The 27905-nt window shown below is 46.3% G+C and overlaps 1 protein-coding gene across 1 annotated transcript in view; it reads left to right on the top strand.

Moving 5' to 3' along the window:
- Positions 1-2804: 2804 nt before the first annotated feature.
- The window catches only part of CDH13 (cadherin 13), a 1025127-nt gene continuing 1000026 nt past the window's right edge, over positions 2805-27905 (top strand). The window contains exon 1 of the mRNA XM_047789670.1: positions 2805-3117. Within this exon, the coding sequence (XP_047645626.1) occupies positions 3073-3117 (45 nt within the window). The 5' untranslated portion in view covers positions 2805-3072. The remainder of the gene's footprint in view (positions 3118-27905) is intronic.

Here is a 27905-nt window from a genome sequence, read left to right as displayed (position 1 = left end):
CCTGTGGGTACTGAGATGGGAAGGAATGGAGAGTGGCCCTTTGGGCACAGTCACCTGAAAGCAGCCCCTCTGCCTGCCAAGAGAATGGTTCTGGGCAAAAGTCCAGGATTTTGGTAAATGCTTGTACAGGTCCAGCTGGAGACAGTGATCAGGCCTTCAACCAGGCAAATCTACATCCATCTTCACTGGTACCATCAGATGCATGAGATCATCTGGAGCTGGGAATCACAGCCTCCAGCACCTGTTATGGGTCACACCTTAGTTTTTTATAGAGATCACAAAGCTGAGGTGGGACTGGGATATTGCTCGTGGCTGACCAGAGCTTATTCCCCTCCTTGGGGGAACAGCCAACATCTGGCTCACTGGGGGCACTAAGGCACAGCCCCCTCCCTGACTCTGTGAGGCTCATCTCTGAAGGGCCATTCTAGCCTCAGAGCTCTCCTGGGACTGGCTGAGGCCTCTGCTGCAACTGCAAAGTCCTCCACCTCTCCCTCTGCCAGTCTTGTTTCCCTCTCTCTTGCAGTGGTTGCTCTTGAGAACACACCCCAATAAGCCACCTGCACAAATCTCTATCTCAGCACTAAGGAGACCAACCTATCCCACCTGGTGATTACATGCTGTTGCCTTGAAGTGACACCTATCACTTTTTGCTCACAGTTCATTGGCTAGAACTAGTCACATGGTCCCTGGGTGACCACAGTGGAGCAGGAAGTGCAACCCTGCCATGTGCCAAAAAGGGGGAAAACTGGTCCCATTTGGTGAGTGGCAGTAAGGTGGTTGCGATGGTGGGATGGGGAGACCACAGAGAGGCCCGACAGAACTATAAAATCAACAATACTTCTTTGTGCCTTGGACAAGGCAGTCTTGGACACACTTCATCCTTAGGAGTGCTGCTTGTGAAAAAAATGGCTGGAGCATTTCTGCCCTCTTTACCCCTTATCATGATGGATCATCTCCCGAGCTGTCCTCTGCTCTCTCTCTGTCCCTGGGTCTGCTGAATCCATGGGCTCAGCTCACTTGGCCCCCTGGTTGACAAGATGGCTCCTGCCCTGGAATGAAGAAAAATCAGGATATTTCAGAATGCTTTGATCTGAAGCCTGTCTCCACAGTACCCTGTTTTACTGTTGGTTGGTGACTTGGGTATGGGTGTCCACACACTTGGGTTCCAAGCTGGGACAGTCAGATCACCTGTCCAACACTGCGACTGTACTTCTCAGAGGATCAGAGGTGGATGCCTGCCCAGGCAAGAGGACAGTGGAAGGCTGAAAAGACTGAAGAAGCAAAGGCACCCACCTTTCCTGGGCTCTTCTGGGGGCTGTTTGGCAAACATTGCCATCTCTTGGGCCAGTGCTGGCTAATGCAGCCAGGTAGTCAGGTGGTATTGCATCTTTAACAATGACTTTGGGACCACATGAACTGACCTTGTGACCAAACTGCTAACAATGAGGGAGTTTTTCAGAAGGGCATCAGTTTACATTCGTTGAGTGGTTATTTTGCCACTTAATCTTCACCACAACCTTATGAGTTCAGTACAATTTATATCTTTGTTTAACCAATGGACAGACAGAGGCACAGAGAGCGAGCAGTTTACTAGTCAGTGGCAGAGCTGGGGGTTAAGCTCAGGCAATGTGGTTCTAGTATTTTTGCCCCTTCCTGCCCTTTGCTACTTCTTGATTAAGTCTAGACACCTATTTAATACACACTGATGACTGTCTCCATGTTCCAGGCCCTGTGCCAGATGCTGCGAGTATACCCCAATCCACTGAATCTCAGCATGGTCCATTGCTCAGTGTCTTGCTCTATTGGATGTCACATCATTTATTCCAATATTTAGAAATGGGGAAAGTATGTCTGAAGATATATGTGTACTAATTTCTACTAGACTATGTAATTTACCTGTTTTATCTTATTGCTTTGGCCACCAGGAAGCTCAGATCCAGATAAGAGCAAATATATTAGAGTTTGGGTTTAACATTTCAGTTTTCTGAATTTTTCCTCCTTGCCCAGATTTTTTATTTCGATTGTATAAATTCTACTGAAAATTGGCCTTTATTACAAAACACCTGAAATCTTTTTTTCAAAGGAGGATACATGGAAATGATAAACTAAGATCTTTTCTGCATGTTCTTAAACTCCGGCTGGGAAAGTTAGACCCAAATATCCCACTTACCCTCATTCCCATAGCTCCTCACTTACAAAATCCCTTGAGCGGTGGCTACTACTATTCCCGGTCCCTGAAGGTAGCTATAAGCCTCTAAAATACAGACAGAAAAAAATAGTTTCCTCAAATCATGGCCTAAACTTTGGTGCCAGATGCACATTTGTAGAGTAGGCAGCCAGTTAGATTCTCACCTGGGCAGTTAATAAAATCTATTGCTCCGTGATGGACTTTTTTTCTGCAAGCTAGAATTGATCTGTTGTCTTTGTGATTTGTGAGATGGCAGGGAAACACCAAACACCATCATGATTTGAGCCACACTGGGGAAAAAAAAAAAAAAGAAAGAAAAAGAAAAAAAAAGAAAAGAAAAGAAAGAAAGAAAAAGAAAAAGAAAAGAAAAAAATCACTGCCAAGTCTTTCCAGGCATAGAATGGGCTGGAACTGCTAGGGTCATTTTATTTGATTTATTGGAAATAAAGTGGATCTTATTAACATTTTAATAAAGAGAATCTTTTGCACTGTGCTGGAAGTGGCCACCAGTCCACCATGCAATTCCGTTCTTTGGAAAAGTGGCATCGGCCGGCTTTGCCCAGAGTGATTTGTGGGGCTGGGCCCCAACAGTCCAAAAAAGCAAACTGGCTTCCTCCTCGGAGGGGCTCGCTCTCTGCGAGGTGCTCGCCCGTATCTGCCATGCAAAATGAGGGAGCTTTATGAAGGAATCCGTCTTGTAAAGCCATTGGTCCTGGTCATCAGCCTCTACCCAATGCTTTCGTGATGCTGCCGCTGATCTATTTGGGAAGTTGGCTGGCTGGCGAGGCAGAGCCTCTCCTCAAAGCCTGGCTCCCACGGAAAATATGCTCAGTGCAGCCGCGTGCATGAATGAAAACGCCGCCGGGCGCTTCTAGTCGGGCAAAATGCAGCCGAGAACTCCGCTCGTCCTGTGCGTTCTCCTGTCCCAGGTAGGGAAGAGGGGCTGCTGGGCGCGCCCCGCGCCCCGTTTCTGCATTCCGATCGCCTGGTGCCGGCTGGGCAAGAGGGCTTTCGGGGGTCGGGGGACTCCAGGCGCGGCGGCAAAGACAGCTCGGGCTCAGAAGAGAGGTCATTCTCAGCCCCTGACATCCTGGCGGAGGGGTTGGTGGTGGTGCTGGGGTGTTGCGGTGTGCTGGTTTCCCACCCGGCTTTCGTGTGTGCGTGTCTCTGTGTGTGTGTGTGTGTGTACTGTATACGTACGTTCGGGGGGAGGAGGAGAGAGCTCGGAGTCCTTTTTTTCGCAGGCAGAGGCGACATTCTCGCCTACATCAAGTGGGGTAACTTTGATTCACCTCCTCCTCCAGAGGCTCATGCACTGGAGAAAGACTCAGTTGGAGGTGACTCCGAGGAGTCATGGTTTCCTCCAAACCAGTGCCTAGCAGGGGAAGCGCAGCTGCGGTCCGGATTGCGGGCTGCTGGGCTGGAGAGGCTGGCCTGGCATCGCCGACTTCCCGGGGCACCCGGGCCCCCTCGCCCAGCCCAGCGGCGCGCTGGAAGGCGCCTCCGGCCAGCCGAGCAAGCAGAGCGCCGCAGCCCGGCTGCCGCTGTCGCTCAAAGCCGCCCGTCTCGCCCGCATTGGGGTCCATTCCCTCCTTGATCTCGGGCCGGGAAGGGCCTGAGTGCGAGCCCCCCACCCCCGGCGGGGCACAGACCCCAGCCGCCCCCTGCGCCTCCTTTGTCTAGCTCGCTGGAGCTCTGCTTCAGAGCCCAGACTGCCGCCTCTGCTGTGTTCCGGGGCAGGCAAGTGCCGAGCATGGAGAAAAGTTCAAGCCTTGCCCACCCTGGCTGCAGCTGCTTGTTAACCCTGGGAGCTCTGAGGCTTGAGGGAGGGGCCCGCGACCCGGAGAGCGGGCCAGGGAGATGTGGTCCTCCAGCAACCACCTCTGAGATCTCAGGAAGTTTGTGCTCTGGAAAGCAGTACCCTGAGGAGGCCAGGCTGGAGGTGCTGGCTGGTGGCTGAGGGGCAGGCTCAGCCCAGCAGAGGGGCCTGTGGTTGCTGTGACCCCTTCCCCCTGGCCCTCCTGGCAGCCTATGGGATTTGGCATGAGCTAGCAGCCTACAAGTGGGTGGGTGAGATCAAGTCAGGGCCAGGCAGAGAGGAGAGAAGGAGACAGGGAGTGCCTTAGGGTGCTGGGAATGGGTGTTGAGTTCCTGCCAGGACTCCAGGGTGCCAGGGGAGGAGGCACATGTGTGAGTGTGTGGGTGGGGTGAGAGGGAGGGTGAAACAGCTAGAGTCCCAGGCAGTGGCTGGCTGGGATGTAGAGAAGCAGTGCAGCCTTCTAAGGGGAAACCACTGCTGCCTTGGTGTCGGGGTTAGACTTTGGAGATGGGTCAGTGTCCCAAGAAGCAGTAACCATGGGAATGACTCAGAGTTGGGGATAAGGATGGATGATGGTCCCTGGGGCAGAGTAAGGGGCCTGGTTGCTGAGCCCCCTCCCTGACTCATGACTTTTTTCTTCCATGGATACACAGTCCCCATTCATCACTGCCTGGTTATATTCCTCTTCTACTAGGGTTTTGAGCTGATTCTTTTGGGGTTCCTGTATCTTTAAGTCCTGCCGCAAATCCTATGCTTGTCTGTGAACCAGTTTGCCACACTGTCTAAAGTCTAACTACCCCTGAGGTGGTATGCGTGTGTATATATCCCATTTTAGTGGGGTAGTTCCGAGCATGGCTCTGATTCAGACAGATCTCCGTGCCATATGCTACTTGTACCACCTGGGCACCTTGCTTGACCTCTCTGAGCTTCTGGATTCTCCATGGTAAAGTAATCTTATCACCTTCCTAGGATTGCTAGGCTGATTGGGTTGCATTCAACAGGATGTCCTAGGTTATGCATTTAGTGCAAGGCCTAGCACTCTGGGAGCTTTCGGTGTCGGGGAGCACTTACCGCTGCCTTACCCAAGACTTTACAGGCCTTTAGCTCCATGGGCATGTTTTGACCTTTGTTTGGATTCTAGGGTTTGCCCAAAGTTTTATATTCCTTTGAACAAAAAAAGACCACATGACAGTACCCAGTAATCCCTATGCACTAGGAGTTTACATGATGCCTTTTGCAAAGCAACCAGTGTGTCTCCTTACCCAGAGCCTGGCTGGCACAGGTGGCTTCTGAGTTCTGAAGGCTCTCAGCTCTCTATTCCTTTAGGATGGGAGACCAGAGGTTTTACCACGAATTCAGTTGCCTGCTCTGAGAGGCATATGTCTCAGATTGTTATCCAGAATCAAACAAATGTCCACATTAGGACAGTGATTGATATCCTGGTAGCAATAACACCTTGTCATGAAATCATTTTGGTGCAAATCAGTGAACAGGCTAGAGGTTCAAGTGCAGAGCTCTGTGTGCCATAGCGAAAAGTGGGGAGAGCCTTGGAGGCTTTGAGTCACCAAGCAAAAACAAAACTTTCCTGAGGCAGAGAGAAAACAGAAGAAAGGGAAAAACAATGTAATACAGCAAATTACTCATTCGGCCTTAGTGGTGTTCAGGCAAGTATGTGTGTGTTTTTCCACCACCCTTGTAATACGTTGAGTCCAGGCTTTGAAAGCCGTCACTCTCTGTAAGTTTTTTGGCTAGGTTGCTGTTTTGGGCATTTTGGACAGGGGAAAAGGAATTCCAAGCAACAATGGCTGGAAGCTGGCAAAGCAGAGAAACAGTCACCTCTCTTCTCCCCTGGGGCGTTTTGGGAAAGGCCATCCCAGAAGTGGCTTCTGGAATTTGGCTATGATAAATAACGAATGTGAAACAAATCAAGAGACGCATGAGCTAGAAATTTCACTGTAAATATGACTCCCCCCCCCCAACCCATTTTGGGAATCACATCCAGCCTAAAGTTCTAACAATGAATGAGTAATCCCCCAAGAATTAGGATTTTAGGGAGTGGTTCAGGTTTGGAGAGCGTCACTTGGGAGTGACTAAAAATGTTCCATTGAATTCTGAGATGTTGATTTAAAATGGGGAGGTCTTTCTTGGAGTCAGAATCTTAATTTTCAGGATTTTAAGTGAGAATCTGTGTCTACTAGTGCCCCCTGCAACTTCGTACGTTATGTTTTAAGAGCAGTGTTTATTTACAGAACCCTTTTGATGAAGAGGAAAGACCGTGAGAGTTGCAGAGGGCATCTCCTGTTCTGAGATGGGTTCAGCATATGACAGCCCATAACATTTCAAAAGCATTGGGGGAAAAGAGATATAAGTGGTTGAAAGGAATTGCAAAGTGGTAACATTCATATGTCTGAACAATTTTTTCATCAAGTCCCCAAAGAGATTTCATAAACTGCAAGGCTGAATATGTGATCTAGAGTTTATGTAATGCCACATTCTATATTAAAAGCCCCAATAGTCATCTTAGCTAATAGCTCCTGCTCTGCCTCCCTCCCTTCTCTCCTTTTCTATCTTTAGCCCTTGGGTTTTCCATTCAATAAAATCTATTTCCTTCCAGAAATATCCTGTATATGTTACAGTGAAATTGCCCAACAAACCAATGTACCCAATAACTGCATTATCTAAAAGTATCAGCATTTAATGTGTACCCTGAGTCTCAGTCTGAAGTTCACTGTTCAGGTATAAGTACAGCTGAGCTCTTGAGAATATCTTTCTTTCTTTCCCATCTTCCAAAAAGATAGTTGCTTGGGGAGTCTAGTTCATTTCTATTTAGTGGAAGCTAAGGAAAAGGACAAACTATGGATTCAATTCACATCTGAAAGACAGTAGCCAACAGTATTTCATATTTCTGTGTTTGTGTATGTGTGTGTTCATCTCTGTGTGTTTTGATCTTGTTTTAATACCTGTTGAAAAATTTCTCCAGAAGAGGGCTCCATCCACAGCATTACAAAATTCTAAATCTACAGCTCATATTTTAAAGAATTCAGTGTAGAAGCTTCATCAAAACCAAAGTATTCACTATTTTCAATTATTTTCTGCAAGCTCTCCCAATTAGAAGTCCTGTCATTTTGCATGGAGTGTCTTTCCTCCTTTCGCCCTGTTGTAGTTGCTTCTGTTCTGTTTTATTCTTTAACCGTGTGTATCCTCTGAGTATTAGAGCAGGGACATGTCAAAGACCCCGGTAGACAGTGCAATAGGAAATGTGAGGAAGTTCCAAAATTTTATGGCGCTTGACTTTGGTTAGACCGGGTTTTACTCTTTAGGCAGCACAGGTCTGCCTGTGAAAGGAGATGATCTTTCCCATTAGGTAACTACCCAGGAAAGCAAATCATTAGCCAGATCCATTTGCTCTCCAATACCAGCTGAAAAGGAGAAGGAAAAATCAGTCTGTCATCCAATTACAATAATCAGTTGGGCAGAATCAAATCAAGTGACCACTGGTTTTGGCACTGTTTCCGCTTAGCTGTCGGCAAGGTGCCCACACGCCTGGGAGAATCTGACCCTCCTGAAGGATGCTGCCAATACAATTCCCCACAGCCTGTCTCCTCTACGGCCCACCTGGGGACCACAGGCCTGACTCCCCCGTTCTGAAAAGACTCTAAAAATGATGACTGGCTGGGCTGTAGGGACCCCCCACCCCCCACATACACACCTTCGCCAACTTGAAGCAGTGGCTTTATCCTAGGGTTAGGGTGGAAACTGATTTCTTTCTCTACTGAGAAAAGCAGCTAAGGGGACTTTGACATTTCAACCTTGAAATGCAGACTGAGTCAAGGCTCATGGTGACAGATGGGACACCCTTTGGCTTCATGGATTGAACCTTGAGGTATCTGCTTGTTGGTACTCAGACCCATCCATCCCAATTCTGCAACTCTGGTTTCCAGACAGTAGTTGCAAAGTAGAAGCCACAGGCCAAATGTAGCTTATAACTGTATCATGTTTGGCCCAAATGTTTTGAAAAGCAGGATATTATACATTAAGAAAAACAAAACAAAACAAAAAAAACCTCACACGTTTCTTGTATTTCTTTGATTGTCAGAAAGTCAGGCAGCCCTAGAGCCACATTCCCACAAGGCTGCACTTCCCTGGGAACTGAGACACTACTGCCCCCTTTAGGCAAGACATGCCTCTGTGGTTTGCCACAATCTCCACCACTCCCTACTATTCACCCAGCCCATTGTACTCACTTATTTTACCCACTTATTCTTATAGGCATTTACACTGGGAACTTCTGGTTTTGCAAATTTCAAAGCTTAATCAAACTGATGTATTCAAATTTTCAGTGACAGACTATTTTTAAAAAGAAGGAACTAGCTCCTTTATGACTGCTCTGAGAACTACCTAGATGTGAACTTTGGAAGAACATGACCAAGGAGGCTGCATTGCATCCCTGAAAGCATTCTCACCATCAGTGCCATTGGGTGACTAGGGCCACGCAGAGCAACACAACACCCACGGCGTTGTTTCATGTGGAGTAGTTGTACCCAGAGAAGTCATATACTGCAGCTTTGAGTCAGTGTGAGTGCTGGTACCTGAGTGCTGGTACACCTGAAACACTGTTGTGCACCTGCAGCCCGGGTGCACTAGGAGCACTGGATAATATGGTCCACAGCCCAGGTGCTCTGTGTGAAGTGTTACACTAAAGGCATCACTACCCTTAGAGTATGGTGACACCTTGGGCATTGCCACTCCAGCATTGTTGCTCACCTACAGGATGTGTATCATCAGAATATCACAATATCTTATTGTCCTTGGTCCTGCAGGGGACTAAGCTAAGCTAACCCTCAGTGAACTTATAACTTCAGGGTCACGTTAGCTCCATAGCTTTGTTGTCTAGAGTCCTTTTATACACAGGACAGTGTCACCCCTAGAGCTCACCAGAGTTTGTGTGATGTTTCTGTAACTGCGTAGCAGCTAACACCCACCACAGTCTGCACACCAAGGTAATGTTACATTTAATGTTCTCTGGCTCCTTAAATACTCATCTGTACACTCATCCCACATCAGCAGGTAAGCCTCGGACCCCCAAAATGAGGGTAACTATAACCACATGCACATACCCAAAAAAGAGAGTGGTTGTTTCCCTTCTGTCAGATGCCAACAGAAGTCAAATTCCTGAAAATTAGTATTAGCAATAGGCACGTTTTAACATGTCAAGGCGCATTTCAAAGGCCCCAGCGAGTGTCATCCAATCTGCTACAGAAGCACAAAGCCCCTGTGTCTCCCAGCTGAGCGCAGGCTGGGCTGGGGTGGAGGGCAGCAGCTGCTCAGCTGAGAGCAGCCCTGCCGCATGTCTGGGCAGGGCCAGGAAGTGAGCTCAGCCTCTGCAGGAGCCTGGGGACCCTGCAAGGAATGTGGCAGCCTCCATCCCTGCCTTATGCGACCTCCAGGCCAAAGTCTCTTTCCTCCAGGGGTGGCAGGGAGCTGCTTTTCCATGTGCTGCCTGCCATGCCTGAAGCTCAAGCTACTGCGAAAATCTCCCTGTCAATCGATGTAGGGCCCACGGAAAGTTGCTGGACCCCACGAGCAGAACCCATAGCTGACTCAGGCTACACAGGCTCCGCCTTCCACTGCTGTAAGCTGCTGGCCATGTGGGATCATCTAACTCAGGGATTGCAAACCGTGGCCTGTGGGCCAATTCCTGCCTGCAGCTTGTTTTTATAAATAGTTTTATTGGAACATAGCCATGCCCATTCATTTATATAATTGTCTGTGGCTGTGCTTGTGCTATAACAACAGAGTTGACACCATATGGCCCACAAAGACTGAAATATTTACTATTTGGCCCTTTACAGAAAAAGTTTGCTGATTCCTGCTCTGGCTCAAAATTACATCCAGAAAGACTGCAGGGAGCCTTGTCAAAGGGAGGGGAGGCATTAGGGGTTTGTATTAGGAATTGTTCCTCTGGTGCCCAAGCACTCAAGCAACTTGACTTCAGGGAGATTCACCTGGGACAAAATGGATTCAGTAAATACCTATGATATCCATGTAGGACCTACTATGTGCTCAAGGTACAGTGGCTAGTAAGGCTGACTAAGTCTCTGCTCTCTTGAGGCTCAGACCCCAAAAGATCCCCTGGCAGGAGAGATCAATGTCAATTAATGAATAACTCAAAAGCGAGTCATCTGCTGGACGGAAGAAAACAGTGTTGTATGTGATTGGGCCATTCTCTCTGTTGGCTTGTCTATGCCTTGTCTTTTTCCTCCACTAAAATATAGGGTCCATTACAGTACATGTCTGATTGAATCACTTCTGTATTGCCAGGGCCTGGAACAGAGCCTGGCATATAGCAGGCCCTCGGTAAACATGAATGAGTGATGAATGTAAGAAAGGCATCGGATCTAGATGACGGGTCTGGGAGTCTTCCCTGATAGCCTGGTTCTTGGGCCACAGTTTGGAGGAGCAATGAGACGTACGACCCAGGAACACGAGGGTGTGGGTGATGGGGGAGGGCATTCCAGGCAGAAGGCACAGCCTTGGGGAAGTCTCTGGGCAGGAAGAGAGAGCACACAGCCCAAAGAGAGTGGTGTGAGGAGCAGCTGGGGTGCCAGAGCCACTGGGGCCTGGTCATCCATCTCAAGGATTTTGGTGTTTGTCCTGGAGCAGTGGGCAGTTGTTGAAAATAATGAGGGGGGGTTCTAATGCGACAAGGCTGGATTTCTACTTTGGAAAGGTAATTTGGCTGCATTGTAGCTAATGGATTGGAGCTGGCTGTGAATGGAAAGGAGAAGCCACTCTAGGTCTCAGATCATGAGAAGAGTCCAGAGACTCTTGTCACTCAAGGTTAGGGAGTGACAGTGCAGATGACAAAAGTGGATATACCCACTCAGAGCATCCAGGAGACACTTAGTGGAGAACTTGGCAGGGCTTGGTAACTGGGTTTAAGATGGCAGTACAAGGGCCGGGGAGGGGCTCTGGGTGCAAGCTTGAGTTCTGACTCTTCCAATTGACAGAAAGCTGCTTGCCCAAACAAGGACGCCAGGAGTTTCATGTTATAAATGGGGTCTGAGGGCCATTTCCGTGGGGGTGTTTGCCAGGCTGCAGCAATGTACCTCGGAAGTATCCAGGGACCCACTTATGCTAATGCCCACAGACCCGTCCATGTTTGCATCTGGGATGGGCACCATGGGGGCCTGGCAGGGCCCTTGACTAGAGTGACTGATGTGTAGCCTCTATAATTAGCTAATCTCTGAGGCTCTTCATGCAAAAGATATTTGAGAGAAACATTGCCAAGCCCTTTAATCGTTTCTTGAACATTCAATCAGCGGCACTAGAAATATTTCTTACATGAAGCAAATAATGATCTACTACTTTGTGCAATCACTTGGTAAATGCGAACAAACCTTCATCTCAGCATCTGGATATAGTCTGGGTGATGCTTACGTTTCTAGGTATAGTAGCGGAGTCTTCAAATGGGGGTACAGGCGGCATGGCTGTGTACTGGTAGATGTTAACAGGTCTCTCTCCTCAAAAAGAGTGGCACAGGTACATGATCCTCAGAAGGTGAGGCATGTACATTCGTCTGCTTGCTAGGTATTTACCTAAGCATTTGGGGAGTTCGTAGGTAAACAAGATGAACTTGGAACCTACTCGCTTGGGGTTTGCAGTCCACTGAGGCCAGCCAGTAAGACACAAGAAAATAAATAGCTGAAATAGTACAAATTTTGGCAATTGTTACAGTATGAAACCATAGGTGCTAAAATAGTATTGCAGGGGTGAGGTTGCTGGGCCTTACCTCTGTGTCTTCTGTCTTTCCTTCCTTCCCCTCTTCCTCCCATATTTTCTTCCTGTAAGATTTCCTATCTAACACGTGCCAAGAATGCTGCTAATTTGGGGATACAGAGATGCGCACAGCACAGTCCTGGTCCTCAGGAAGTGAAGTGCTGGATGTGGATCAGGGCCTGTGGTCCCTTGGTACCCAGAGGAGCCAGCATCTTGGCTTAGGAGCATCAGAGACACTTCTGACCCTTTGAGAGGTAAATTGAATCCCGACCCAGCCATTTGCATGAGCTACAACCTCAGAGAAGTTACCTTACTTCCTTTTCCTCTGTTTCCTCCCTTGTCTGAACAAAGAGAGCAAATAGCTGCACCTGCCTAGCAGGGCGCTGGTGAGAATTAAACCGGGGTATGCTTGTGACTTCATTCTGTGATCGCTGGTGCTGGGAGCTTAAGGAATGCTGGTTGCGTTGACTCTGGCACACACTGTTGATCCAAGGCCAGTTATAGCTTGACGGTACCATGGGCCTTGGCCTTGGGCATCTCAGTCACTTAGAGGAGAAAAATACTCCTGTACTTAAAATTGTATGGACGTTAAAAAAAGATAAATTTTGCTCCCCAGAGAAGGAGTTTCTGATTCTCATGTTGACGGCTCCCCCAAAATCATTCCCTTCGGGATTTCATGCCTCATAAAATCACTTGATCTGGTGGGATCATGTCTTCTGGATGTATTTTCTCAGCTATGTTTCCCTGGGGGCTTTATCAGGGCAGTTTGTACATGGGTATACATGCCAACAGCATGATCACTTATGGTTATTATTTTAAAAAATCAAAATAAATGTACTGTGCAATTTACTGCTAAGTGCTAGTTGCGTATAGTACCTCAAATAATTATAACTGGCACTAAGCAGTAAGTTGTACTGGGGCGACTATTCTTTTCTCAATTTTATGTATGAAAAGAAACTTCTGAAAAGAAATTCAGAGTGGTTGGGTCATCTGCTTTAGGTCACACAGCCATTAAGAACTAGAACCAGGGTTTGAATCCATGCAGTTTTGATTCCTGTGCATATGCATTTTCCTTCATATTTCACTTGTGTATAAAAACTTCCTCTTTTACCCTCTCAAATGATGTATTTTGAGGGGATAAAAGAGGCTATTTTGGCTATTTTGTTCTCTGGCTCTCCTGGAGTCAAAATAGCTGCCAGCAGTGACCTCATTTTTTTAATTCCTGGTCTTTAAAAGTAGCTCTGGGACCTGGACCTCCTCTCTAAGTTACTGGTTACAACCTTCAGAACTGGGTTAGCTTGGGGTTATTTGTATTCTTTATCACTGAGTCCTTGCTTTGACCAGGGACAAACAAGCCACCCATACTGCTTGCTTCCCTCAGCAAGAGCAGCCATCCCTGTGAGAACAGCCACCCAGATGGCAGAACCCAGCTCGGGTGTGGCTCCGCTGTAGCTTCCGAGGTGCGGGCAGATTCTCTGGCAGTTTCCTGCAAGCTGCTGAGCCTGAGGCTGGATGGCATCTGTCTCAGGGAGTGCCAAGGAACTCCATTGTCCAAGCCAGTGTCTCCTGAGCACCGCTCTCTGCAATGACATTTCCCAAGTCTATAGGAAAATGGGAAATATACAGCCAGAAATATATATATCAGGACCCTCAAGTCTATAGTGAGTTGCAATTGGAGTGAATCTAACCTGAAGTTTAGTTGTGTTTTATCAGATGAGTTTTCTCATCTTCCTTTTAATTCAATTTTTAAGGGCCTTTAGTCAGGTAGTCACTAATTCAGCAAACATTTGTTGAGTGCCACTTCTATGTGTGGCACCATTCATGTCCTGGTGATAGAGCAGTGGGCGCTCTCACAGCTCCTGTGTTGGGATCCCCCTTTGCCCCAGTCCTCACCACCCACACAGTGGCCTTGCCTTTCTGCCTTTCTCAGGATGTTTGTACCTGTGCCCCAGTCTATACATTCCGTATTTGACTAAGTCACGCATTTAACAAACATCGACTCATCAAAGACCATATCTCAAGCCTAAGGCTTAACACTGGGTAAGCAGTTACAAAGGTAACATCATCTGACCTCATCATAGAGTCTATGTTCTCATGAGGGAGAAAGAGAGTAAACAGCAAAAATAAGTAGGTATCGTTTTGGAAAGTGATAGTGCCATGAAAAAGATTAAAATAGGGTAAGCAATTGTTCTGAATTTATCTATGGCTTTCTCTTGGGATAGAAAGTCTACCGTTCTGATGCAACCACCTTGCTGTTTTTAGGGCTGAGATGTTCTATCATTTGTGAAATGAAGTTAATAAATAGAGGGCATTTTTGTCCTCAGTGCTAAAGTATTATTGACAAAACTTTGTCCATTCTCTATTTTCTGTTTTTCTTGAAATTTTGTTTTTGGGAATCCCAAACTTTGACAACCAATGCTTTAAACCACAGGTAGTCTTCTTCTGTAAAGGGCTATCAAGTTAACATATGGTCTCTCTTACAACTACTCAATGCTGTCAACATAGCATAAAAGCGGCCACAGATAATATATAAACAATGGGCAGGGTCGTGTTCCAATAATTCTTGATTTACAAAAATAGGCAGAGCTGGATTGGCCCTTGAGCTGGCGTTTGCTTACCCCTCATCCAAACCATTGCTAACTCACCACTTGGTCAGTTGGAGCAGAACAGAGGCTAGGGAGAAAGACCAAACATTTTCTTTGGCTTCTGGTCTCAGTGAAAATTATGGTGCTTCTTTAGGATCACACGTAATGGACTTAGTCTGTGTTAGCTTTGATCAAGGTAAAGACGCTGGTAGTCAACTATGGCACGTAATTTCCAGATCAGCTCTAAAATAGGTAATGATTTAACGTTTTTAAAAATTTAATTAATTCATTCATTCATTTGTCTTTTTAGGGCCACACCCAAGGCATATGAAGGTTCCCAGCCTGGGGGTCGAATTGGAGCTGTAGCTGCTGGCCTATACCACAGCCATAGCAACACAGGATTCAAGCCGTATCTTCGACCTACACCACAGCTCATGCCAATGCCTGAGCCCTAACCCACTGGGCAAGGCCAGGGATCGAACCTGCATCTTCATGGATGCTCGTCAGATTCGTTTCCACTGAGTCATGACGGGAACTCCCGTAAAGTTTTAACTTTTATGATAATTATCTAGACTACAATTTTTGAGGCTTTCTCACCAGCCAAAGGTATATTGGTGTTAAATCCTGTATTTGGATTGAGTTTCCTCAAACAGCAATGGAGACACAGGCCTGGATGCAGGGAGCTACTTTGAGAAATGATTCTAGGTCACTGAAGGGAGGATTGTGAAGCACAATAGAAGGAAAGCCAATAAAAAAATGTGCTATTGGAGCCGGTTACTGTCATAGGCAACTGGGGCTCATTGCTGTTAGGGCCCTTTGGAAGAAATGTGTAACACTTGCTTCAGAATGGTCCCTCTGCAGGATAGGAGGCTGGCATGTATACCCACCTATGCCCATCTTCCACTGGTGAGGAATGGTCCCCAGTGCCGTTAATTCCTGTGTGCTTTCTTGTGGAACCTTTGTGGCAATGGCAGTGGGGAAAAGTCCTGAGCAGAGAAATGAAGAGGCATGACAGGTGCTTGGATGGGCAGTGTATGCCGCGGGTAGAACATGAGAATATAAGTGATTCCATTTGCTACCATAACATGTTCCTGGAAGCTTCCTCAGTAGAGTTAATGATAAAGAAAAGAGTTACGGCAGTTGTTTTTTGAAACTCTTCAAATTGTGTTTAGCACCTATCTGCAAATACGCTCTTTCCCACTAGATGGTACCAGTATGCCTAAGCCCTGGAGTGCTACCTTAGGGCCTCATTTTTGACGTGGAATACTCTCCCACTGCTTTCAAACAATTAAGGAATAAATGAGTTGAGGTCGGAGGAACAGACTATAGATGTTTTAGGGACAGAATATGGGAGAAAAGTGAAGCTTGTCTAAATAATTTTCCTCATGCATTCATTCACCAGTGAATCTTACTGACCAACCACTAAGCACTCGACACTCTTGGGAATATAGCATAGTGTACACAAAGTTCCTGCCCCAGTGAGCTTCCATTTGGATGGAGGAGAGACCATAAAAAATGAACAGGTAGATAAATGATGTCTGTAGGTGGGGATGAATGCTCTGGAGAATGACAAAGCTGGCAAAGAGGTGGACGGGGACAGGGGGAAGCACCGCCCTTCTCCTGTCTGCCCCCCCTGTTGGCTGGTAGGGCGAGATATTATTTCCATCTCTTTCCTTAACCCATTTCTGCCACTCATCAACCTCTTACGATTTTGTGGTTTCTTTTCAAAATGAGACTGTGAACTTGTGGAAGGCAGAAGTGGTGCTTTGCAAAAGGGCATTGACCAACTGGAAACTTCGGCAGCCTAACAGCAAACTCCACCAACAGCTTGTTGGCTGGTTTCATTCGTCTGGAATCATTGTGAATTGTTCCTGTTGTCGATACGCAATAGAGTCACATTTTACTCAAGGGTTGGATTATAAAGTCAAGGTTTAAGGCAAACAGAGTTGTCATTAACCTCAAGATGTCTTAAGTTTCCCATTAAATTGCAGTGTGTTTGCAACCTTGTACTGTAATCAGTATGTAACAATGTATAATGCATGCTGTAATGTACAGTGCATAATAAAGAATATGTGCAAGGTGTAATTTTATGGCATTTAATCACAGTATTTAAATTGTTCTTTTCCCTTCTCTTTTTGGTAGAAGAGCTGGATTTCCATTAGTTAAATGTGCATATGATAAGACTTCATTCATTTAAACTGGTTTCCTAATCATATAATCCCCACCAGGCTGTGCTTTGGGGAGGGCAAGAGCTATGTTGTTTGTGCTCTATTCGACTTTGGATTCCCACCACCAGTCACATGCTTTGGGGCAGAGGAACAGAAGACTAGTGATATTAGTAATAGTGGCAGTAATGGAAGTTGACATCTAAGTAGTGCTTACTATGAGCGAAGCCCTGTGTGAGTACTTTAGATGTATCAATTTAGCACATTTAATCTTCCTAATGACTCTGTGGTGTATCTTGCATGATTTTAATTCCATTTCACAGATGGGGAAATTCCAGGAGAACCTGACAAAGGTCGCACAATGTTTAAGCTTTGAGGCTAATTCAAACTTGGGCAGTCCCAGACACAAAAGGCCACATGTTGACTCCATGAAATGGAAAGAACTGCCCAGAATAGGCAAACCCATAGCGGAAGAAAGTAGATTAGTGGTTGCCTAGGGCTGAGGGAAGAGGGGAATGAGGGGTGGCTGCTACTGGGTATGGGGTGCTGGGAATGTCCTGGGACTAGATGGTGGTGATGCTTACACAACTCTGTGTCCTAAAGACCACAGACTTGCATACTTTAACACGGTGAACTTCAGAGTTTGTGAATTATGTCTCAGGAAAGCTGTCTTTAAGCAGAAGAACAAACCAACCTTGGGCAGTCCAACCTCAGGGCTCCTGCAAGTGCTGTCCCTATGCACACAGGACCCTCCCAACAGGTGGTCACCACTTGCCAGTGGCATCCTGCTGGTTTCACTTAGATTAACTTGGTTATTCCTCTAAAGCAACTTATTGTGGCCCTGGTTCAGAGATCAGAGAACTTGAGGCAGAAGGATTCTGTGAAATTTGGGGCTGGCAGGAGACCCAGGGAGTTCTGGCCTGAATCAGCCTTTGACTGCTACACTGGTTTGCACACTGTGCCTAGCTCAGAGTAACCCTAGTGATTCATAGTTGCCCGTCACTTTAGCCCATTAGAAATAAAGCAAAGGTTCTTGCTTTTGTTTTGCTCATTTCCAGAGTGGCTTAAGATCCATCTTTGTCTGGTTGGTTAGTATACCCATTCAGCCCAGGGGTCTCTGGTGAAGGGTCCTGGCAGTAAGGCCCCAAAACTATAGGAGAAGGAGGTGTGTTAGAGTGGCTGACTTTTAAAAATAGTAAAAATAGTAAGCTTAAGGGGCTAAGAAAGAGAGAGGGAGAGAGGGAAAGAGAGGGGGGTGGGGAGCGGGAGAAGAGTGGGAGGGGAGCAGAGCAATAAAGGAGAGAAGGGAGAGAGGGAGGGAGAGAGGAAGAAGGAGAGAGACCTGAGTGGACAGGCCGTCATTGTGCTCAGGTTGATGCCCGATTGCTGAAAGGATCCACCCAAATTAACAGGAATGTTTGGCACCCTCGGCGGGTTTGCTTGAAGATTTCCTTCCATAGGCCGGTCCTGAGAAGGCAATCTCAGGTCTCAGGCTCTTGTTCCTGACACCCAGGGCTCATCATCGTCTAAATCAATGACCCCTCTCCCCATCCCAAGCACACTTCCCCCTCAGCACCTGCCATTCATCCCAGGCGCCCTAAACATGGGTTATACTTCTCTCTGCCCTTAACCTTGAGTTGCTGACTTGTATTTCTCTTTCATGTTTAATATTCAGAGTGACAAAGCCCTTAGTCATGTGCGGTGCAATAGGAAACGGCAGCAGGGCTTGCCCCCCTGACCAGCCCAGGATGCCTGTTTGTGGTCCTGGGAAGTGAGGATGGATAAAGGCACAGCCAAGGGATTGTAAATACCTTCCTGAGCATCCAGTCTAGAGGAGCAGCCACAGGGCTGGGAAAGGGCTCTGGCTGAGATCTGGTCCACCACACAGCTGACTCACAGGTCATAGGGGGTCTGCTGGGCCCCCATGATTCTTCCCAGGGGTCATACAAAGCCTCATGAGTGTCTGATTCAGCCCTCCCTCATGATTTCACCAATGCACTGTTTTGCAAAGTGTATTCTGAAGAGTTACTGGTTCCATGGGAGGTTAATAAGGGTTCTGGAAAACATAGATTGCATGAGCTAGTATTTTGGGAAACTCTAAAGTGAACCAGAGAAGCGAACCAGGTTGTGTTTTGAGCATCATGACTGAACATACCTGAGACTTTAATGTGCATTTGGGTTTCAAAAAGATGCTCTCTAATGCTGCATTTCGAATGCTCTTCCCAAACTCCCAGGGGTAAGGGAACTCTTGATAGAAGAGGTCAGTGAGATAGTGATTTATAGGACATGGGTGGGAAAACAAGCTGTTTGAACTCTTAGGTCTCAGAACTTGGGGCTTGACCATCAGGACCAGCAGTGTCAGCACCACCTGGGAGCTTTTAGCAATGCGGATACTTGACCCAGGATCTACCAACTCACTCCAAGCTTCTAGGTGTGGACCCAGCAATCTGTGTCTTCACATGCTGGCCCTCCAGGGGTTTCAGTGCTCTCTGAGGCCTGCAAACTGTTGATCCAGTGGACTCTGGGGAGAGAATTACCTGCTGATCTTCTGGGTGAAGATGGGAGATACAAGGCCAGGCCAGGAACACTCGGCTTCCCTGAAGGAAGCAGAGATCGCCAGAAGACCTCTGAGACATGGGGTGGGGAGCTGAAGGTTCTGCTCTGTCCTGTTCTGGACGTGGCTCTTTACTTCTGTGAGGCCCTGAGCTGTGTTTGCAGGATGCCTTTACGTGAAAACTTCTGTCCACACAGGCAGACCAGAAGATGTGGGTGAGGACAGACGGACGTTTGGGGTGATCTGGGTTGGGGGCCAGGGCACAAAACTTCACCTCTACTTCTGTTAACTTTGTAGCTGGGGCTCTTTCAGAAAAAGGCAGATGAACAAGAGAAAAACCGACAATTTCTTAACGTATCTAACTCCCTGTATACCTGGGAGATGCCCAGGGAAAAGGACTGACACTCAGAGGTGGCTTGGAACTCCAGTTTAAAATACTATCTTAAACTAAAGGCAAGACAAAGAAAGGTGTGCCGGTGGCCAGGTAGGGGAGGTGACCAGGAAAAGCAGGGTAAACAAGAAGTAGATTTGTTACGCAGATTTAAGTCAGTGTCTCCTCCCTTTATAAGGATCCAAAGTTGTCTGTAGTGATTAAGTTTTGTCCTTCTCGGTAGAGAGGGAAAGAAGGACTCCTTTGTAAAATTATGTCCTGCTTTTAGGCAGATAGGAGGAGGGCAGTAAGTTTTTCTTATACCTGCTTCTTCTCAGTTGCCTTTAGCTCAAAATAATCCTTATGCCAAAACGATGTATTTTGGGGTAGTATATTCTGCTACCCTTCATTTGACTGGGCAGCCACTTCCTTTGATTTTATGTATATGTGTGTGTAATATATAGTATATGTATATAGTGTTTCTATATATAGTATGTGTATACACACATATATACACAGTACATATAGAACACATATATGTCTACATATACATACACATACACACATGCACAGCAATACATATACTCAGAATGTATTATACCTATATAACATATACAAGGATACCCACAGTGCATACACATACACATACACACGTATATACACACTTGACATATATGTATATACATGTAAATACATGTATATTAAAATATGCCTTACTTATTACATTTACTAAGCAGTAGTCACTGTTGGCATCTTCTAAATTCTAAATTCTGTCATGGCATTAAGTATTCTAAGGTGAACCAAACAGACCCAGATGTTGCAGATGCTGATGTTGAGGAGATTACAGGCCTGGGGGAGGAATAATAAAATGACAGTGACACTTCTGGGTCCATAAGAAGAGCCCAGTGCCAGCTAAATCTGCAGCCATTGTGCCCTTGTGAATTTGTGCTGATCCATCTGATATCTGCCCATGATTCTTACTTGTGAAGTTTAGTCTTCTCAGCTGGGGACCACTATAGCTTCCAGGAGTCACGTGGGGAGGTCTGGGACATGTTTGGTTGTTATAGATAGGGGAGGGGATGGCCTCTGGCATCTAGTGGATAGAGGGCAGGGAGGTTGTTCAATATTCTACAATGCACAGAACAGCCCCCTACCCTACAGGCTTACCCTGACTCAAATGTCAGTACTGTGAGGTGAGAAAACCTGGTCTAAATGCAGAGTTTCATACTCTCCCAACGTACTCAGAAGTTTTTATCTCTACCCCATCTCATTATTACTGGAAGCCAGAATGCAGTCTTGGGTCTATGAAAAAATAACTGGTAGCCAGCTACCAGACATGTAAAATTTTTCAAAAGGTGAAACCACGACTGTGGGTAAAATATAACCATAATTTATTAATTTTTGAGGAAACTAGTAAGATCCAATGATGGCTTCAGAAGGTCATTAGGAAGCTAGGGTAGTTACGAGGAATTTAACACTGAAATGTTAGGAAGAGATCATTGAGGTAAAGAACTAGTTAATGTGCAGCATGCCTAAATCTTGGGATTATCTGTTATGTTAGACAGAAATTATTTGCATGCTCCTTGGACAAAAAAATTGACAAGTGACTGGCAACTACTCTAAGTCTGGAGCTTTCAATCCAGAGAAAACAATGGGATACACTATGAAACCACTCCTAACGTCTTCCCATGGCCTTTGTCCCTGAATGATATTCAAAGAATTGCCATCAGTCATTTTGGCCTAGTTTGCAAGCTTTGGATAATTTTTTCTGATGCCTAAAACACATGACATTTAATTTACTAGTGAAGAAATGGTCTGTGAAATGTGAGGCGAAGAAATGGAGGTCAGCTGGGGGCTGGAACACAGTGGGAGGAGGGGTTACAGGAGGTCAAGTTGGTCGTACGCGTATATGTCATTCATTACCTGCTTGGATGACGCATGCTCTGCGCCGGTTGCTTTCGTTCAACAATCTTAGGAGGTCTTACCATTGTCCCCGTCTACACAGGAGGAAACTGAGTCAGAGGGAGAGTTAGGAAGGTCAGTAGTGGACATGGGCTAAGAAGAAAATAGTGTGAGATCAAGACCAAGGCGAGAGACGTAGAATTTAGCCAGCCGGGGAAGGAGAAGGGACGTGCAGTCCAGATTTGAGGTAGAAATACTCATCGCGTGTTTGGGGGCCTCAAGAGGGTTGTTCTGGGTGACAGTGAATGTGAACACAGTGTGAAATTGGATCAGTGCTACAGGAATGGCAGCTATTAATAGGATCAGTGTTATTTTAACCAAAGGATCCTACTATCTATAGGGCGGTGCCTGGCAGTACACCATGTGGGTTAAGAGTTCAGGCCTTGGGGGAAGGTGGAATGACGCCACTTCAGAGCTTTGCGACCATGGCCAAGTTGCTTAATCTCTCTGTGCCGCAGTGGCCAGGCCTCTGGAGGCAGGGCAAAGACGTCTGTCTGATACGACATGGATATGGATTCAAGACAACAAGCAAACCATGAGGTCTTGCAAAATGGAAGTTGGATCTCTGAGGAGGTGCACAGACAGGATTTAGGAGACCATGGTTGTTGCTTGTTTGTAAGTGTCACAGTCTCAGTCTGAGTTCCCTCAAAGTGGATTCTAAGCAGAGAGTTTGAGTGCAGTTCAGTTATTGGGAGGTAATCCGTGGGGAGGAGAGGGCTTACAGTCAATGTCAAAGGTCTGTCATTCAGCCACTTGCCACTGCAGGTGCTCAGGGACCATTGGGAGCCAGTGTGGAATACCTCAGAGTTATTCCACCTGAGGGGCATGGGAGCTTCACACTTTATGCCACAAACCTGGGTGGGCATTATTTTGGGCCTTCCCCAGGTGGCATAGGTTTTGAGAACTACTGAATTGCTGAGTGTGGACTCTGGTCCCAGAGAAAGCCCTCAGAAGGAGGTATAGATTCTTGCCGTGGAAGTTGGGTCAACCCTGTACAGAAAAGCCAGAAGGGATATGGGCTTGGGGTGGGAAGCCTTCAGCATCTGCTGTATTAGTAACAAAAGGCATAAAAACAGTAATACCCTTTGGGCCAGTCATCTACATCTGAGAAGTTAAAGAAACAGAGCTAAATACAGAAAGAGATGTACAGAAATTCTTTGAATTATATGTGATAGAACAAATTGGAAATAATAACAGTAGCCAGCATTTATTGAGTGTTTGCCATGTGCCTGGCTCCCCAAAGTGCTTGAAAAATAAGTTAAATTTCTAGCAAATGGAAACTGGTTAAGCAACTTAATGATATATTACACAGGCATGAAAAAGAGGGAGATTATGAAGAAGGTGATGACATGGTTACGTGACTCAATGGAATATTACACAGGCATGAAAGAGGGAGGCTATGAGGACAGTGATGACATGGAAAATTCATATAAGTGAAAAAATGAATTCTGAAACAGAAGGATGGCTTTGGATTAGGATTCTTACTAAACAACAAAAAAAGGTTCTGTATGTAGAAAATGGGGGTGGCTTCTGAGAGGCTATTTTTCAAAATGTGAACTGCAATTTTGTTTGTGTTATGGGTTTCTGAGTGATTTTTTTCCCCTCTATTTTACAAATCTCCATTGATGTGTGTATATTACATTTATAATGAAAAATATAATGAACTTGAAAAAGAAGATAAAAATTGAAGAAAAAGTAGGCGATGGAGATCCTGGAGGTTTTGAAGAGGGAATAACATAATGGAAAATAACATTTCAGAGAATTTCATCTGGGGGTGGAGTGGAAGATGGATTGGGTCCAGGAAAAACCCAAGGCAAGAAGTCCAGCTTATGAGCTAATAAAGGTCAAAGATGTGTGGAAAAGAGAGGGCCAGTTTTAGAGGCTTGGTGGTGAATGGCTGATGGGTAAGAAATAAAAAAGTGCCAGAAATAATCCCAAGATTTTAAATTGGATTGAGTGGGAGAAAATTAGCAGTTGAGCCATAACTAAAGGTTGAGCACCCACTTAAGCCAGGTTTCCTTACATCTGGTGCCTTGTTTAAACCTAACAGTAGTGCTATAAGCTATGTTCCTGATGTTTCTGCTTCACAAGGGAGGTAATAGAAGATCAGAGAAGTAAAAGCATTTGTCCAAATTTACAGAGAATCCGAGCTTAGATAATTGTCATGTGAACTGGATGGATGGATGGATGATGGACAAATGGATGGTAACCACATAAGGGGGATGAAATACAGGGTGTTGTAATGTCAAAGTAGGAAAGAGGGGATTTCAAGAAGGAACTTGCAGATATCTTAGAAGGTAAAGGAGGCAGGGCTGAGGAAAGTGCTAGATTCTGCCAGAAGAAGGACAGTGGTTCTCCTTTTTTTTTTTTTTTTTTTGGTTTTTCTCTCTTTTTAGGGCTGCACCCATGGCATATGGAGGTTCCCAGGCTAGGGGTCTAATTGGAGCTACAGGTGCCAGCCTACGCTACAGCCACAGCAACGCAGGATCTGAGCTGCGACTGCCACCTACACTACAGCTCACGGCAACGCCGGATCCTTAACCCACTGAGTGAGGCCAGGGATCGAACCTGCGTCCTCATGGATGCCAGTCAGGTTCGTTAACCACTGAGCCATGACGGGAACTTCTGGTTCTCTTCTTTGAGACGGCCATTCTGGTCAAGTAATGAGAGGTCATCTTAGCTGCATGGCGGGGGGGTGGGCAGAACACTGTCGGGAGAACCTATGGAATGACTGGTCAGATCTTATTCAAGCTTAAATACAGGCACAAGTTTGTCTGAGGAATAGATGCAACAGTAGGGAGGAGGGAGGATGTAAGAGAGCAAAGGGAGGGCCGGTGGAGGAAGCAGAAATAGAAAAAAGGAAAAGCAATTACAGGTCAAGAATGAAGACATACGGAGTTCCTGTTGTGGCTCAGTGGGCTAAGATCTTGACTGGTATCCATGAGGATTTGGGTTCAATCCCTGGCCTCACTCAGTGGGTTAAGGATCCGGCATTGCCGCAAGCTGCAGCATAGGTCGCAATTGCAGCTTGGATCTGGCGTGGCTGTGGCTGTGGGTAGGCTGGAGGCTATGGCTCCAATTCGACCCCTAGCCTGGGAACTTCCATATACCGAGGGTGTGGCCTTAAAAAGACGGAAAAAAAAAAAAACCACACCAAAAACACCCCAAGAATGAAGACTTAAGACTGCCTGGGCTTGACCCTCAGCTCCCACTGCCCTGTGACCTTGAGAAAATCTCATATATAATTCTCTTTGTCTCAGTCCCTCAGCTATAAAATGGTGAGAGTAGTGGTAACTCCATCCTTTTTAGGAAGATGAACTAAGCATGTAACATGCTTAACACAATGTCTGGTACACTATAAATCCAAACCAGTGCCTTAACTGTCACAACAGATGCCATTTCTTGGGATACAGTCCCAAGAAACTGAGGCTCAGTCCCTTAGAGAGTGTGCCCTGAGAAGGTACACCTGGAATCTCAACATCACGCTGCCTGGGACAGCACGAGGTCCGCTCTCCCGCCCTTCTGAAGAAAATAGGTTTTGTGTAACACCCTATGTATAGCTTTTTTTTTTAGATGGAAACCAACCTTCTGCAGTTTGCAAGAAATAAGATCTATTGAGTGTCACTTTTTTTTTTTCCTTTTTGACCAAAGAATTAATAAACAGAAGCTGCTCATTAAAGCAAAGTTAGAAGGAGTTTGGAGGCCCCGGAGAAGAGCAGGGGGAGCAGTGTGATGAAGCACTTGGAAGATTCGGAGGGGGCGGATGAAGATCCATCAGACCCCAGCAAGCTCCGTGAACTCAGCGCCCTCTCTCCATTCTGGAAAGTTTTATGCTCTTATAATTGATGCTTGGAGAAGTCTGTGCACTGCAGACTCGGCATGAGGAATCCTAAAAGCCTTATTAACCCGGCCACTTAGCCTTTCTGAGTGCAACCCCTACCCTGGCTATTTTGGTTTGGGATTAACTGAGCCTTCAAATGTTCCGCTGCTGGGATGAAGAGGTTCAACTTAATGCCTTTCCCTGGTCACTCCTCTTCCAAATCCCCCTGCCTCTTTAGCGCTGGCTGCTGGCAAGGTGCATCTGTGCTCAGCCCTGCTCACTCCTGCCCTTTGTCATAGTAGAACCTACCGAGGAAGCGTTCTCTCTGAGGCTGAGTCACCAGAGAAATGCACGCCCAAGATTGATTTTGCACAGTGTAAAAATCAATCTGCACACCAGGCAGTCGAGGCGCCCTCCAAGTCTCCAGTCTGCAAGAGAACCAGTTCAGGCTGGTTGGAGGCCCACTGGGGCTGAGCAGCAAGGAGTTTAAAAAAGTTAAAAAAGTAAACAGAAAAAAAACAGGTGCAATTGAGAGGTGTGTTTTGCCAGGCTAGAATGGGCTTTCTCTTTCTGTGTTAGTAAGCCTTATCTAGCCCAGCTGGTTTCTACCTGTTGCATGGTTTTTGGGGGTCGTTGCACCCCGCTCATGACACACATTCCCCTGCTGGCTGGAGGGGCCCCAGGGAGGCACCGTCAGCTTGACGTCGTCTCCCCAAGGACAGAACTTTAATTTGCTTTGGTGGTAAGACTAAGAACAACCGTCATTTGAGCTCTAATAATTATTGTTTAATTAAATGACACCCTAATAATTACTGAAGTTAAAAATAACATTTATGGAACATCATCTCTGTGTCGAACACTCAGCTAAGTATTTACATACAGAGTGTCTGATTCAAGTCTCTGAATGTTGGAGATACTATGATTCCTCTCATTTTGTAGCTGAGGAGTCCTCCATTTGTGAGACGTGCTCGCACCCAGCAACTCCACTGATGTCCCCTCGCCCCTCAGGAGGCTGCACATGACATTTTGCTGTTAAAAAACCTGAGCCTCAGGGACCTGTCATCTTCAGCGAATAATTGTAAGAATCAGGATTCAAATCTGGATCTCCCAAATCTTTATTGTTGCACCTGTTGGGAGAGAGCTGGTGTGTATATTTATTGAGTTCCTTCTGTGAAGCATGGAGAAAAGAGTGCAGTGTGCATTGTTTCAATCCTGAATCCGGAGGCTGGAGGGTATTGCCTTCCTGCTTTACAGATGAGGAGGCTGAGGCTCAGAGAAGGGAAGCCACTGGAACAAAGCCATGCAGGCAGTCCTAGGGAGTAGAGCTGGGCTTCAGCTTTGCATTTGGCCCTGCTGGTTCCCCTGCTATCCCCACCTGCCCGTGGCAGTGCCTGCAGTGGCAGAAACAACACCGTGTGGTTTCCCAGCCTCGGACCTTAGGACTTAGGCTGGGTCATTGGTATGACATTTGAACAGGCTGCTAGAAATGTGGCCTCGAGGGAAGATCAGACATGACTGACACTTCGGGAAGAACCAGCTCTGTCCAATTAGAAGAAATTTGGAGCCTTTCATCTTCTCAGAGGCTACAAGTACCAACTGGCACTTTGAAAGCAAAAACTTGCTGAGCCAACGTATTGTTGCTGCCTTCCTCTGCCAGTGACAGTCATCGAAGCAGAGTTCTCAGAATACGTTACTGTCCCAGCGCTTCGCAGAGATGGTTGTCCTGCGCAAGGCTCAGGTGCTGGGGAGGAGGATGTAGTAGAGTTGGATCTCCATTTCCACGGAGGCTTGCACTTTGGAAAAGCATTGTTTGTCTGTCATTCCTGACTGTCACTGATGACACTTCAGGCTCTGAAAGGTTACAGAAAAATAACAGGATTCTGGCAGTTTCCAGCAAGTTCTCTGTCTCACCTGGGCCAGGATTGTGCATGTGCTTTTCATTCGTGACAAGATGAGGAGAGCTTGGTTAAATAAGGATCAACTGCTCTTTATACATCTTTTCTGATTAGTGGTATCAGAAAGCCATTCATCTGGTTTGAAGATAGACCAGCGGTTGCTTCACTACACTGTGGGCTTTTGAAGCTCGCTCTGTGATGTGATTATAGCACATACTTAGATTGTGCACCAGGGGGTAAGGTTGACCTTTGATCCTACTCCTCATTTAAAAATCACAGATCTTGGAAAATGAACCAATCTAGGAAGATGCTGGAAGCTGCATTTGCTGCTGAGGTTGGCTGTCAAACTAATTTAACTGGCCTGCTTTACCTAGAATTCTGGTTTTTCTGATTAAAACAGATGACCTTTAAAGCCCTTTTTTTCTCTAACAATCTCTGGAGGACATCTGGTCTTTTGCGAGTTCTGATGGGAACCCAGAATCGGGCCACTACTGTGAGTTCCAAATGAGGACAGTGCACAAAGCACCCATCGGAAGAAATTCAGGACCATTATCCAAACCCAGAGTGTATGTTCTTTCTTTTTCTCATTCATTCACTTATTCATTCACTCATTCATTCAGTCAACATTTATAGAGCCTATCATGTGCCAGTTCTGGGATGGTAACAGCAATAAGGAGGTAACGTGATGATAGTTCCTGAATGCAGGATCTTATGACTCAGAAGTTGAAGCAGATGAAACCGTCAGCGTCGTCAAGACAGGATGAAAGG

Source organism: Phacochoerus africanus, chromosome 8 (genome assembly GCF_016906955.1).
Source record: "Phacochoerus africanus isolate WHEZ1 chromosome 8, ROS_Pafr_v1, whole genome shotgun sequence".
NCBI lineage: Eukaryota > Metazoa > Chordata > Mammalia > Artiodactyla > Suidae > Phacochoerus > Phacochoerus africanus.
The sequence above is the reverse complement of the archived record's forward strand: the minus strand, read 5'-3'. Positions and strand labels throughout refer to the sequence as shown.